The sequence below is a fragment of the Egretta garzetta genome, unplaced genomic scaffold (assembly GCF_000687185.1).
Source record: "Egretta garzetta isolate BGI_Z169 unplaced genomic scaffold, ASM68718v1 scaffold287, whole genome shotgun sequence".
NCBI lineage: Eukaryota > Metazoa > Chordata > Aves > Pelecaniformes > Ardeidae > Egretta > Egretta garzetta.
In genome coordinates, this window is record NW_009260435.1 from 10,118,706 (window position 1) to 10,131,828 (window position 13,123).

General features: G+C 39.6%; 1 protein-coding gene across 1 annotated transcript; it reads left to right on the forward strand.

Moving 5' to 3' along the window:
- The first annotated feature begins 1,488 nt into the window (after window positions 1-1,488).
- On the forward strand, window positions 1,489-5,559 carry ARPP19 (cAMP regulated phosphoprotein 19). Its single transcript, XM_035899582.1, has 2 exons — window positions 1,489-1,627; window positions 5,157-5,559. Exons 1-2 carry the CDS (start codon window positions 1,508-1,510, stop codon window positions 5,325-5,327), a joined length of 291 nt encoding a protein of 96 aa, XP_035755475.1. The 5' UTR covers window positions 1,489-1,507; the 3' UTR covers window positions 5,328-5,559.
- Window positions 5,560-13,123: the final 7,564 nt, after the last annotated feature.

Consider the following 13,123-nt stretch of genomic DNA (forward strand, 5'->3'; position numbering starts at 1 on the left):
GAAGCCTTCTTTGAGGTGTCTTGGCCTGAATGGAGCAACTAGACAACGTCACATTCTAAATCTGTTGTTATAACCATTGCTTCTGAGATTTCTTACCAGAAAGATGTTGAATATTATAGAACTTCAAGCTTTTATAAGAGATACAGGAAAGCACTGGGGTGCGGTGGCTCTAGTTCTTTGGCAGTTCTGGCTTAAGTAGCCCACAGCTGCTTGCGTTCCCCTGTCCTCCCTGCTGCTGTGGTAACATACCTGTTTGTTCAGCTGCTTGGTTATCCAGGCTGTGGAAACTGATCCAAATGAAACACAGCCCCACAAGGAAAAAAAATAGATGGCTATTTTTCTGTTGAATTAATTTCTGTAACCCATTCATGTGGAGTACATGCAGTCAGCTGACTGATGCAATGCAAAGGATGATGACATGGATGGAAAAGAGTGTGAAGGAGCTGCATAAGCAGCTCTAAGTAGGTATGAAACCTTAGTCACAGATGAATGCGAGGCCCCCCTGATTTCAATGTCAGTTCTTCCTTCCTGCCTAAAAGTCTTTCCGTGACTTCAGATGATGATAACGATTCAAGAACTTCAGCAGTTAGTGCACATCAATATATATTTTCCCTGAACTAGCAATGGTTGGCATGCAAAAAAAAAAAAAAAAAAATGGCCTTGGCCAAATACTGGAAAGTAGTAAAATAAGATTTTTGAATGGAAGATATTTTAGAAATGATCTAATAGAAGAAATTGTACTGCATACATCAAATTGCTACATGGGCTGAAACAGATGAGTGTAAAGTAGAGGTCATTGTTGAAAGACTGGATGTACAAATTGCCATTTTTGCCAAATGAGTATCTTCAAATGATTACTTTGAGCATCCATATTTTACAGGCTACTCATAAAATAGGCATTTTATTTTACACAAATGCACTATCCAGCTGTCTTCATCCTCATAATTTTAGGTTAATTATAGATGTGTATAGAGAAATACAGTATCATTGCTATTAATATGGTAGCAGGCATGTTTTTGAGACTGAGCTACTTTAACACTGTTTCACAGTGAATATCGACACATTAGTTATACATTACAGCAGCCATACAAACTAGATTGTGGCAATCCAAGTGCTAGTCTGTCTGTGCAATTTCATAATCAAACAGAGGCAGTTGAAAAAAGTCCTGTGGTTCTTGCCTAACTTTCAGCATTTGTTTGTTCTTAGTGGATTTTTTCTTCCAAAACTGAATAATTTAATTTTAGCATAGACTACTTTTATGTGAAAGAGAAATGCATTGATTAGATTCAAACATGTCTCCAGGGAAGGCATCTAAGATTGGAGGCTGACCTCCTACAGCTGCTGTCAGTATTCGGGAGACAATGTATGAAAATGTCTATTCAAGTAGCTGATATGTTCACTTGGTAGCAGCAATTGGCATGTTGGTGAATTAGCTGCAAAGGTGTTCTGCATAAATAGTTCATTATTGTATGTTTCATTTATAGTATTGCTAATTGTCTTTCAGGAAATGGAGGATAAGGTGATCAGCCCAGAAAAAGTGGAAGAAGCAAAATTGAAAGCAAGATATCCGCATCTGGGCCAGAAGCCAGGAGGCTCAGACTTCTTGAGGAAGAGGCTTCAAAAAGGAGTGAGTTCTTTATTGTCCACAGGGTATGGACAAGAAATTCCAAAATTCCTGTATCTGAGATTCTTGGTTTTTTCACTCCACGGGCCTTTACATGAGAAAGAGTGCTAAGAAATTTCAACTTTGTCTGTGAAAGCACAAGGAAGAGAAATTTGTTTCCACAAAACAAGTGCCAAATTGGCAGGATAGCTGTTTACAGCATCAGTGGCTCAACTGCACTTAGAAAAAGTTAAACTTAGAAACTGGCTCAGTGTTGCTGTGGTAGACTGCATAAAAAGCATCATAGTAAACACTGAGGGTCAGAACCTCATCCTTGTTACTGATCTTACCTCACCCATTCTTCATGTCTCCAAAACGTATCTCTACTCTTATTATCTTATTTTTAGCACATGAAAGCTTAGTTAGTGTCTGCTGTGTTACACAGGCACCATCTGACATCAGCGGTTTTAAGAGTGGCAGTGTAATGCTGAACATACACCCTAACCAAAAAATGATGATAGAAGTATGAAGAGTTAGTATTTCAATATTATTCCATGTTTAACCAGTGTCTCTTATTTTCTTAGTTATTCAACTGTTTATTCTTTTAGTTTAATTATTTATGAAATGATGATGTAATGCCTTTCAGGCATGCTGGAACTCTGTTCTTGGCATAATCCTAGTATATCACTACTTCTGATGGTGCTTTCATTGCTGTCACACTGGGTTTTTTTTCTTGGTTTTGTTTTTGTTTTTTTTTTACTATTGCCTAGGCCCTTTGAGTGCATGCAATGAATCCAGGTATAAATCCTTCACAAACCAGCTGTTGGAGTTCAGTGCTGATCTAATTCTGTGCTCTCTGGTAACACCTCCTGGGAACTGTTACTGTTGGCAGGTTTTTTGGATAAGCTTTCTCTTGTAAGCTGGAGCATATGGAACATAGTTAATGGCTGCTGGGCATGGGCAGGTGGTAGGTTAGATGACTCCTTTTGTGAGTTATGCTGTTATGTTGTCAGAGGCAGCCTAAATAAGACTTCAGTGGGTTTGGTGTATGTGTAGACACAGAAGGAAGAAGGTAAGTACTTATTGTGATGATAATCCAGGATAACAGGCCAGCATCCACTCCCTAAGGAGAGGAAAGGAATTGTGACTGCGTGCACTCAGTGCAAATGTGAGGAAAACTCACCACCAACAATAACAATCTGTAAAACATCTTTGTCTTGATTATAGCACTGTTTAATGCAAAGGTTGTGGCAGCCTATATCTGCAAATTTGAGCAGGCGTAGACCAGTGGGCATCTGAATTGGCTAAGTGTTTGGGATTTTGCTACTTTGATGAAAGATGGCATAAAGTTGTGGATTCCAATTCGTAATCTGCCTTCTTCAGTTCTCCACTCCTGATGTGGTGGTAATAACTTTCTTCCATTTTATTTTTAATTTCTTTTTTTAGTGTACTTAGTGTCTTAAATGAGAAAGCATCTTTGCTTGATATAGACACCTGGTGTTCTTTGGGCTATAAATATTTATAAATATAAAATAGAGTGAGGATAGTGAGTATGCTTTCAGGTAGTGTTTCTGACACGAAGACACCTGGACAGACATAGTTTGAAAGGAATGATCCAATACAGGCCATCTATGAGAAGCTAGAGTAAATCAGGAAAATACAGGAATAAGTTTAAAGGAAGAAATGGACTGATATTCTAATGCATGAAAGATGGTAGGTTTTCTGAGATATTCTTCTAAATGTATGTAGTCAACTGAAATTTTCTTCAGTTTGGCAGCTAGGACATGTTCTGCCCATTGATATTTGCTCTCCAGAAATGTTCTGCATTGGGTGCCCACACCATTATTAGCGTACTGTCTCTAGAATAACAGTACATGAGAACCATGCTACACCATACTCCTATACAGGGATTCTATTTGGAGCTCTTACGTGGACAGAAACAGATATGTTAACAGCAGTAACCCATCTCAAGATGGAGAAATTCTGTTATTGCCTAGTTTAAAAGTTTCTTTTGGTTTCTTCAGTCTTGAAGGACAAAATACAAAATCCTTTTTCCAAATCAGATGATTTTATAACTTGAGGTCTAGTCTGCAGATGCAGTGCTAGAACATTGTGGTGTAAATAGGGATCACACCATCAAAAGGCTTGAATTGGGAAGGTTTATGAATAAAAGTATGTGGTTCAGATGTACTACTGACTTCGTGGGAAAAACAGATTTGGTAACTTTAAAGCTCTGGCAGGGAACATCTAAAGCCTTCTTCAGGAAGCCTTGCATAAACAACCTCCCCCCCCTTAGGTAAAGGCCTGTTAAGTCAGGTGTGCAAACTTCTCTAACAACTGCTATTGAACATTTTGCAGCTGGTTAGTACTAATGCAAAATAGAGTATGGTAGTAATATGCTGCCTGGAAACACTTAAACATAGGCGATAGTGATGGCTGTTGTTCAACTGACTGAGGAATGAGCCTGTATAAAGCTAACTGGGGAGTGTTCTCTTCAGAGATTGTTGTGATTGTAAGCAGCAGTTGCTGGTGTGAATCTTTGTCCTGAATTTAATTTTTTGGCCTCATACCACAATCATGGGTTCAAAATCATGGGTTGCAAGTACCTTAGTGGCAGACCTCAAAGTAAGATGTAAAAAAAAAAAAAATAACACCACCCCCCCACCCCACCACCCCCCCCAAAAAAAAAACAAACAAAAAAACCCCCAAACCAACAACACCACCACCCCCCCCCCAACTTTTCCTGCAGAATGTGTCAATGAGCAGTTGAAAACCTGACACAGACCTTGGATGAAATTCCATGCCTCCATCTTATCATGACACAGGCGTATCGTAACAGCCATTTGGCTTTAACATCCATAGATAAGTCTTTTTTTGTGGTCAGATATTAAAGTTAATGCTAATAAAAATTTGCTAAAATATTAAGGAAGACTGTTTTAGTAATTCAAACTTAATGTACTCACTTCTGTATTCAGAAGAAACCTGGAGCTTGGGATAAGAATTCCCTTCACACAGTGCTTTCAGAAGGACTGCATAGTAGATTTGACTTCACTAAATAATTGGTTTGGGAACTTTAGGGATTATAGTTTCACTGTCTTAATATATGCAGATAAGAGGTTTTCTTGTTAGCATGCAGTTTCATGCTACTTTGATCTTCTGGTATGATAGAGCAGGCTGTTCTCCAGCTTTAGTTCATGCATCGTTTAGTTATTCTGTGTAGCAGAACTTGTTCACTGCAACAAAATTTACAAACCCCAAGGTTTCACTTGTGGGAGACTAGAGTTCTTGGGAAAACTAGGGAAAAAATAGCGTTCACATAAGGTGTGAGTATATGTAGAAGCTCAACTGTATACTTAGCTAATGTTAAGAGTTAGCTATGTGTGCTTAATAGTCTTGATAAGATTTTTTTTTTTTAATCAACATAGAGCTAGCTACCTTGCCAAATTGGGAAGGTAACTGTTTTTAAAACTTAAAGAATCTATTTACCATGAAATCAGCATATGCATCTGATAAGATTTCAGGCTTTTAAATATATGTGTGTTTTGTCTTCTAGCAAAAATACTTCGATTCTGGTGATTACAACATGGCTAAAGCAAAGATGAAGAATAAGCAACTGCCTACTGCAGCTCCTGACAAGACAGAAGTCACTGGTGACCATATTCCTACTCCACAGGATCTTCCACAGCGGAAACCGTCTCTTGTTGCTAGCAAGCTGGCTGGCTGACGAGAACAGCTGAACTGCATGATTATTCTCATTCCTGTTATTTCTTCTTAATAGTTATTTCTCACCCTCACATCCCCCTTTTTCTTTCTTACACTAAGTCATGAGACTGACAGCTTTGCAGGTAGCGATAGCATGTGCTGCTATTGTAAGGGAGTACTGTTAAGAGTAAAACGTGTAGTATTTGGACTAGTTGAGAAAAATGCACTGATTAAAAAGGACAAGTTTGGTTAGAGCAATGTAATCTACTTGAAAATGTACATATTGCCCATTTCCTAGTGTAGGACTGGTTCCAGCAAGTGACATCGCAAGTTTTACAACTTCTAATGTTTCTGCTTTTGTTATTTCATCTTAATTACAGCATATTTGTATTTAATATAACCTCCAGTTGTGTTGGGTTTTTCTTCTGTGTTTGGGTTTGTTGTCTAAAATAGAGGTTTAGACCACAAGTTGCTAGATGGTAAAGCATGTATAAAAACAAAGACAGGGCTCTGATTGAATTTTGTTTCTGCTTTTGAACTTGAATGGCCTTAAACCTGTTTCAGCTTTAACAATAGAGTTTTTACTTGGGCAATATTTGCCCATTCTGGTGTAACTCTTGTGAATCTAGTGCTTATTGACAACTGCCTGTTGAAGCTGGTATTCTTTTCAGTTCCGTAGCTTAGGACACACTTTTGTTGAAGATGTGAATGAAGTGTGCATGTGCATAGACTGTTGAATTCACTCTTGTGCCATTTTTGTAAATACAATAGTTTTGCACAACCTTTTGCAAACGTCTATTAGTTTTACATTTTAAAAAGCAGATAATGTGCCAATCAAAGCACAAGTGATTCTGTATCTTTCAAAGTCTTGTCCTGAAACTGAGAGCCCAGAATCTTGCTACTGAAAGTAAAAATTGAATACCTGAAATTTGTGAAACACTTACATTTACACTTGACTCAGTCTTATGCTTTTGCGGTTGTATATTTTGTTTTGCAACAACGTCCAGCATTCAAATATAAATCTGGAATTTGTACCTATATTTGGAGACAAGTGCCCTTTCTGTTCAGCAGCTCTTTAAGCTTTTAAAGCTGAAATGCTCTGTCTGATTACACGGGAGATGGCTAAATATACTGTTCTAGAGAGTTTCCTGTGTGGCAAACTCCAAATCTAGGCTTGCTAAGGTTTGATACGCGACTGTCTTTGGGCTATTTTAGACTTCTGGAAGCGGAAGGGTATAATTTTTTTTTTTTTTTCCTTGAACTCCTGAAGTGGTAGTAAACTAATTTTCTCTTTGTTATACAGCAGCCCCTGATTGGCTTTGGGGAAACAAAGAACTGGAAGTGGTATTTATATAATGACCTACTGAGAAATTAGGTAACTTTTCATGTCAGAAAATAGGAATGAACTGCAGTTCATCTTTATGATGCAGATCATAAGTACTAGATTGCCAAAATATGTAGTTGATGTTAAACAGCTAACTGGATGCTTTTAAAAGCATGTTTGTTCAATGAAATCAGAATATTAAAAGTGCAGTATGATTCATAGTGTAATTGATTTTAATATAGGTAATCACAGCCTTGATGCCCTTTGGGAGCGTAAGAAACTGCAAAAAGATCAGTTTACTGAGCACTTTTTTACTTTGAAGAAACAGTTCTGAAACAGCCTACTGAAACAGCGCCAATGTGGGTATTGTAAGAGAAAACACTCTTAAAGATGCATGTTTTTTTAGTGTGTGCTTTGTGTTGACATATTCAGAAACGTCTTACAAGATAAAGGACAGCTAGTCAAAAAGAACACTGGCCCATATTTTCTGCAATGCTCTCTTCTAAAGGCAAACATAAGAAAAGAATCAAGAGAAAATGAAAAATCTTAATTTGGTTCTGTTTTGTTCAGAACATGAGCAAAGTTTATTGGTGTCTGTATAATGTCTTCAGTTCAGAGAAGTCATTCCAGAGAATTTAGAAATTGCTAACATGATTCAAGTCTGTATAGCCCTTTTCTAGTAACTAACTGGGCTCCGTCAAGCCTGTCCTTATTCCCTGTCCTCCATTAGTAGTATAAAGAATTTGTGATTTTTGCAGAACAGGTTGAAGAAATGGGCTTACTCGACTTCTCTAAGTAGGAAATTAGGCTGGGGGAATAGCAAGGAAAAATAGATATACTGAAGCAAACTGCTTTTTATAGATGTTTGTCCTAATGTGAAAATCCCTCTTTATTTTTGTATGTATAAATGAAATTGAAACTTAATGATAGGACTGGGCCTGAAACAAATTTTGAACAAGTCAAGGTGACTTGCTGTGTACTGTCTGGTGCCACTATTCTGGAGCTCACATAAGGTGAGCTTTCTTGATGTTTGGGAAGGTTTAAAAAATAGCCATTTAAATTTAAACATTCCACTCACTTAGCTACAAAGATTGCTACAAATTCAGCTATGAATATATTATCCATGTGTATATTTGAAGTACTGTAATACTAACTAGGTCGATGACTGATTATGAGCCTTCACATCTGACAGACCTCAGCAGCAGGCACAGCTATTTTGATTCTATACACTGTAGAAAACTTAAGTCCAATAATCACTTAACAGTAAATCAAACGTGACTGCAAATCGATGCTTACTTTCAGCTTACTCCAGCAAGATAACTCAGCTATCCAAACTTATGTACATAATGTATTATATGAGTTTTACCATTTGATAATTACCTTTTTCAAAGAAAACCTGTCCACACTGTAGACTGGCAGTCCCTTTCATATCTTGCCTTTAAAGATAGACAGTGTTTAGTTATTAGAGTAGTACTCATGTAGGCTTATAATAGCAGATAGCACCAACATTTTATTCGAGATAGTTAAGTGGATTAATTACAACTTCACAGATATGTCCCCAAATCTGTAGCACCAAAGGCTTCCCTCTCATTGTTCTTGATGTAGTAGGACAGTGTTTGTGTAAAGGCCACAGGAGTACATTTTGTTGGACATATTTACACCCAGTCGAGATGTTAAGGTGATAAAAATGTCAATTGTTCTTTACAAACTTACACATTGTATAGTATACAGAATAAATTGATCTACTTAGTTTTTATTGCAACGTGGAGATCTGTCTCGTCTTTACTGTGGTTTCCTAAAAGATACTGCATACTTCGGTATTCTCTATGGAAAATTTCTAAACCCTAAATCTTGGTACTCTGTATCATTAAAAATATGACTGGGCTTTGGTTTCTAGTATGTTAGACTACAGAATTACTTTAATGTAATCACATTTATATATATTTCAGTGCTTATTTTTCTAATAAGGCAATTAAAGCTTATTGTTTGAAAACTCCGTAACAGATGATTGTTTTGGTCCCTCGCACTGAGTGAAGGGGATTTCTGGGAATTAGCTTGGCATATAGAAATTTGTGTTGCTATAAACTGTATTGGCCTGGATTGGCAACATTTCCAAGAAATCAGGATGCTGGAAAAAGTCCCAACTAACGTCGCATGCAGACTGCGACTTAGGTGCTGATCTTTGCGCAGCATTAACACCTGCATTGGTAACCTAAAGTAACTGACCTGAATCTCTAGGGGGAGTGGCATCGGGAAGACAAACCGCTTAAATACAGGCATGTTGGCATTAGAGCTGTGGCAGGTATGGCTGCACAGACCTGCGCTTGGAGCAGCTTTGCATTTAAGTGGCTGTGCTTGCAGAACACAACCATGTCATTCAGGAGGAGAGCACGATTGCAGTAACTTGTTTATCTGATGGCTGGGGGCTTTCTGCGAGGTTGGGAAGAACAGACTGGGGGCCATGCAAGCAGGATGAACGTGGTTTCTGTTTGGTTGGGTTTTTTAACTTAAAGTGCAGTCCAGCTGAACGTGTGGTTTGATTATTCCCGCTTTAGTACAAGCCAGCCACCTTCTCTCAGATTCACATCTTTGGCCTTTTCATCCCAATGTCTTGCATATATAGATCCAGAGTAGCTTGAAAGCTGTAAAGTCCTATGCATATTCAAAGCATTTTTTCCCATTAAATACTTACCTTGAAAATGTTTCTGGAGTACTAGCAGGGAAGCAAACAGCCTTGAGCTCAGCTGATGCACTTGAAAAAGCTTTAGTTTAGGGGCAGGTGACTGAATTATCCCTGGCTTTCACAGGCAGTACATCTTTGTTAGAACGAGGATGCTGCTTGATACATGTTCATGATAAATATTCTTGTGTATTTACAGCAGGCACAGAAATCTGTTTAGTTATTGCTTTGGAAAATACTGACAAAGCCTCCATGATTTCAGAAGGATGTTTATTTGACTTTGGTTTAAGATGGGAAGAAGTACTTTCTGACTTTGTCTAAACTTAATAACAGATTTCAGTTGGGTTTAGGTTTTTTACTTTCTTGCGGAACAGTGTTGTTGCTCTTGTTAAAAGAGGAATATGGCTGGATGATCTGTCAGCTCCCCTTGACGATGTTACAGACCGGCCAGATAACTGTCATTGACATTCCTGGTACGGGGAGTCTCCACAGAGACTGGATTCAACCTTTGCTGGTACTTCCCTCCGTGTTAGTATGGCAGGGTGGTTTCCTTACTGGGTTTGAGGAAAAAATGACTCTAAGAGTCTTCCTTGAGAAACAGGATTTGGGTTTTTAAATGCACAGCATTTTCTAGGAGTTGAATTATGTGGCTGAAGTGATAAGGATGCAGGAATGGGAGCTATGGATTCTTCTGAACTTGAGATCTGTTCTCAGGTGATGGTTTTTATACCTTTGGAAAAAAAATCTGCTAATATATTGAAAAGAAAATACATATATGATGTTCTAGAGGCAAGAGAAATCTTCCTTGTGTAGGCATAGATGGATTGAGGCAAGCTTTCTGCATGGGAATTTCATCATGTAGGTTAAAAATTTGTTCTGGCTTGTCTTTTCCGTAAGCCCCCAAAACCTGGAAGTCAATCCCAAGTGTTCTGGGAAGAATAATGTGCGCGGTACATGATTGTCTCTCTCCCTATGTCTCTCTCGCATTCCAGAGTCCTTACCTGGTAACTGTTCAGTCAGTACTGGCTGAAACCAGCCCTGTTTGTTTTCTACAGCTAAAAGTTACAGGCTTAATCCTTGTGTGCGAATACAGGAAACCATAGGAGGAGGCTTTTAGCCTATGAATTCCTCAGTTAGCTTTGTCCGTCTTTCTATCCAGCGAAAGCCCCTTGGAGTTAAACTGATGGTCAATGTTGAATATACAAATGCTTTTCTGAGGGAGTGGATAGGCCCACCCACTGTGCCACGCAAACCATCTCATGTTCCTTACGTTACCAGCATATAGTATTTCTGTGCTTCTAACGATTTCCCTTTTTTGTTTGGCCAACAGAGAATCTACTGCTCGCTTGCGGTACAGTGTGACAGCCACAGAATAGGAAGTCCTAATTGAGAAGGGAATTTTTCTGCCAGTTGAACAGATCATGGATGTAAACAGAACAGAGACGTAAGAAAAAAGCTAGGACAGAGGCTTTGTAGTCCCTTCTGAAAAAAACCTACTATGATAATAAACTAACCTCAATTCATAGAGCTTTTCTTTTCTCTTTTTTTATTTTTTGATTGGGTTGGGTTCAAATTCAATGTAAAATTCTGCATGTGGGCTGTGTGGGCTACATCAGCCATAGGTTGTCAGCTGGAACACCCTGGGATACATGCTCCGAAATCAAATGCCATAAATGATCCTTTTGAAAAGATGCTGTGCAAGATATGAGATGAGGACGTTTAAAGTCTTGCCAGCAAATGTTTGGTGCAGGAGGCACATGTTAAAGTACTAATAAAGTAGTCTGTCAGACCTTGCAAACAGTTTGCTTCTTGGCAACTTTCAGTGCCCCCAATTCCCGTCCTTAATGACAGATTTGAAATCTTCCTTTATGCAAATTGTGTCAAATCATAGCATATTTTGGACTCATATCTATTTTTTTCTGGGGCTTATAATTACACTTGGCTCCTGAGCTCTAGCTGCGAATGGCTGATACAGTAATCCACAGTCCAAGCGAACTCCTGAAATGAATGTCTTTGAGTTTAGAATCGACCATTCTGAAGAAAGGGTATTAAGTATCAGCTATGAAGCAGCACACAGTCAGAGGGGAGGTTCAGGTCCCTTCTGAAAACAAAATTGTGAGATTTCTGTGGTTCATACACCTAGGTTCTTAGATTAAGCCTGTTAAATGGGGATGATCACACTCTTACATGAACCCCAAATCGCTTTTGTGTTACACATGAAAGATGCTGGGTAGCTTTGCAGTATAGATTTCTCTGTTTTGCCCTAGTGTGTGTGTGAGAGCAGCTGTGCAAACTTCTTAGCCAAAAACCTCACCCCTGACCTGGACGCCAATTCTCAGGAACCAATTCTTGGCTTCTCGTAGGACTGAGAGCAAGTGCCCAGTTCTGCTGACGGGCGTGAGCCTCCTAGGCATGGGACGGGAACAGTCATCGTGGTTGATAATCCTGGGCTTACTGGCAGAACATGGGAAGGAAGGTATTTTTTAAATTCGATTCTCACAAGAGTTTCAACTCTGAACTCTCCCAGCAAAATCAAGATTATTTTTTTTTTAGCCTCTCTTCTGAATTTACTAGCCTTAGTTTACTAGCTGTGAAGACCATATATCTGCGCCTAATACAAACAACTTCAGATAAGGCTCCATATTCTTGTCTTAACTACTTTTCATTTGTGCTTGCTACTTCCTCCATCTCCTTTCTTTTAGCAGCAGTAAAGTACAACTAGATTACAGCATTTATTGGGAGTGCGTATTCTGGGAGCCAAGATAGCTTGCTTCTTATTTCTGGCTGCTACTCAGTTGATGAGTGCTTTTGAGCAGGCCACCCATCCCTTTCACAGCTCATTTTCTCTGTCGAACAGGTTGCTCTGTTTCTTTGACAGTCACGGCAAGTTTCAGGGGGAGTACAGATACTACCCACTGAATACAGTGCTGCCGCCTAAACAGTTGAATTTTGCAGAGAAGATACCACTTAGAAAGTCAAAGCACTTTGGTGGAGAGTGTGGCGAAGGCAACTGTTTCAAACTTGTTTTGTATTTTGGACCGCTTGGACTGGTAGGATGCATTCCCAAGGTGAAAAAGGAAAATACAGAACGATTGTAGTAGCCTCAATTCTGCTGTCAAAGGAAATCTTGCCGTAACGTGAGCTGTAAAAAACACCCATTAATGATTCATAAAGCAATGAGCTGCCATCTCAAGACCTAGCCAGACCACGGATTATGTTTTTCATCCCCTTTCGATGTGAAAGTTAAACTTTACAACAATGTGTACCTGCAGTTCTTGGCGAGAACTGGACTTGCTTATCAAAGGAACTGGTTTGCGCTCAGTTCTCTTCAGTGTTTCCAGTAGTGGTTTGAATGGTCAAGATGCAATCAAGCTGGAAGAGGTTGTAAACAATTTGAAGGATGGGATCAGAATCAGAGAGAGAAAAAAAAAATGGAAAACTTGGCGCCCGAGAAATACGTGCAGTGGGAATGAGGGGGTAGGTGGTGGGGTGGCAGCCAGGCACGCAGAGGCTGCGCTAGGCTGTAAGCCAGCTGTAAATCCGGTAAGGCGAGGCTGCGGTACCGGGGAGCTGCCGGCGAGAGCAGGGGGCTGTTCCCCGGTGCCCGGGCTGAGGAGCCTGCAGGTTTGGGGGCCGCACCTCAAGCGGGCTGGAAAGCAGGAAAAATGATAAACGTCCCCGATGACGAAATGTGTAACTTGTTCCGTCGGGGAGGCAGAAAAAAAAAGCGGGATCGAGAGGGAGAGGAGGAACACCGGTCCCGGCACACAGCGGGGGGCCGCCGTGGGGCCGCTGTGGGGCGGGAGGCGGAGCG

Excerpts from the sequence above, each read along its gene's own strand:
- ARPP19 (XM_035899582.1), top strand. The coding sequence starts at position 1,508 with ATGGAGGATAAGGTGATCAGCCCAGAAAAAGTGGAAGAAGCAAAATTG. Across the intron at positions 1,628-5,156 it reads GGAAGAGGCTTCAAAAAGGA|CAAAAATACTTCGATTCTGG; the intron begins GTGAGTTCTTTA and ends TTTGTCTTCTAG.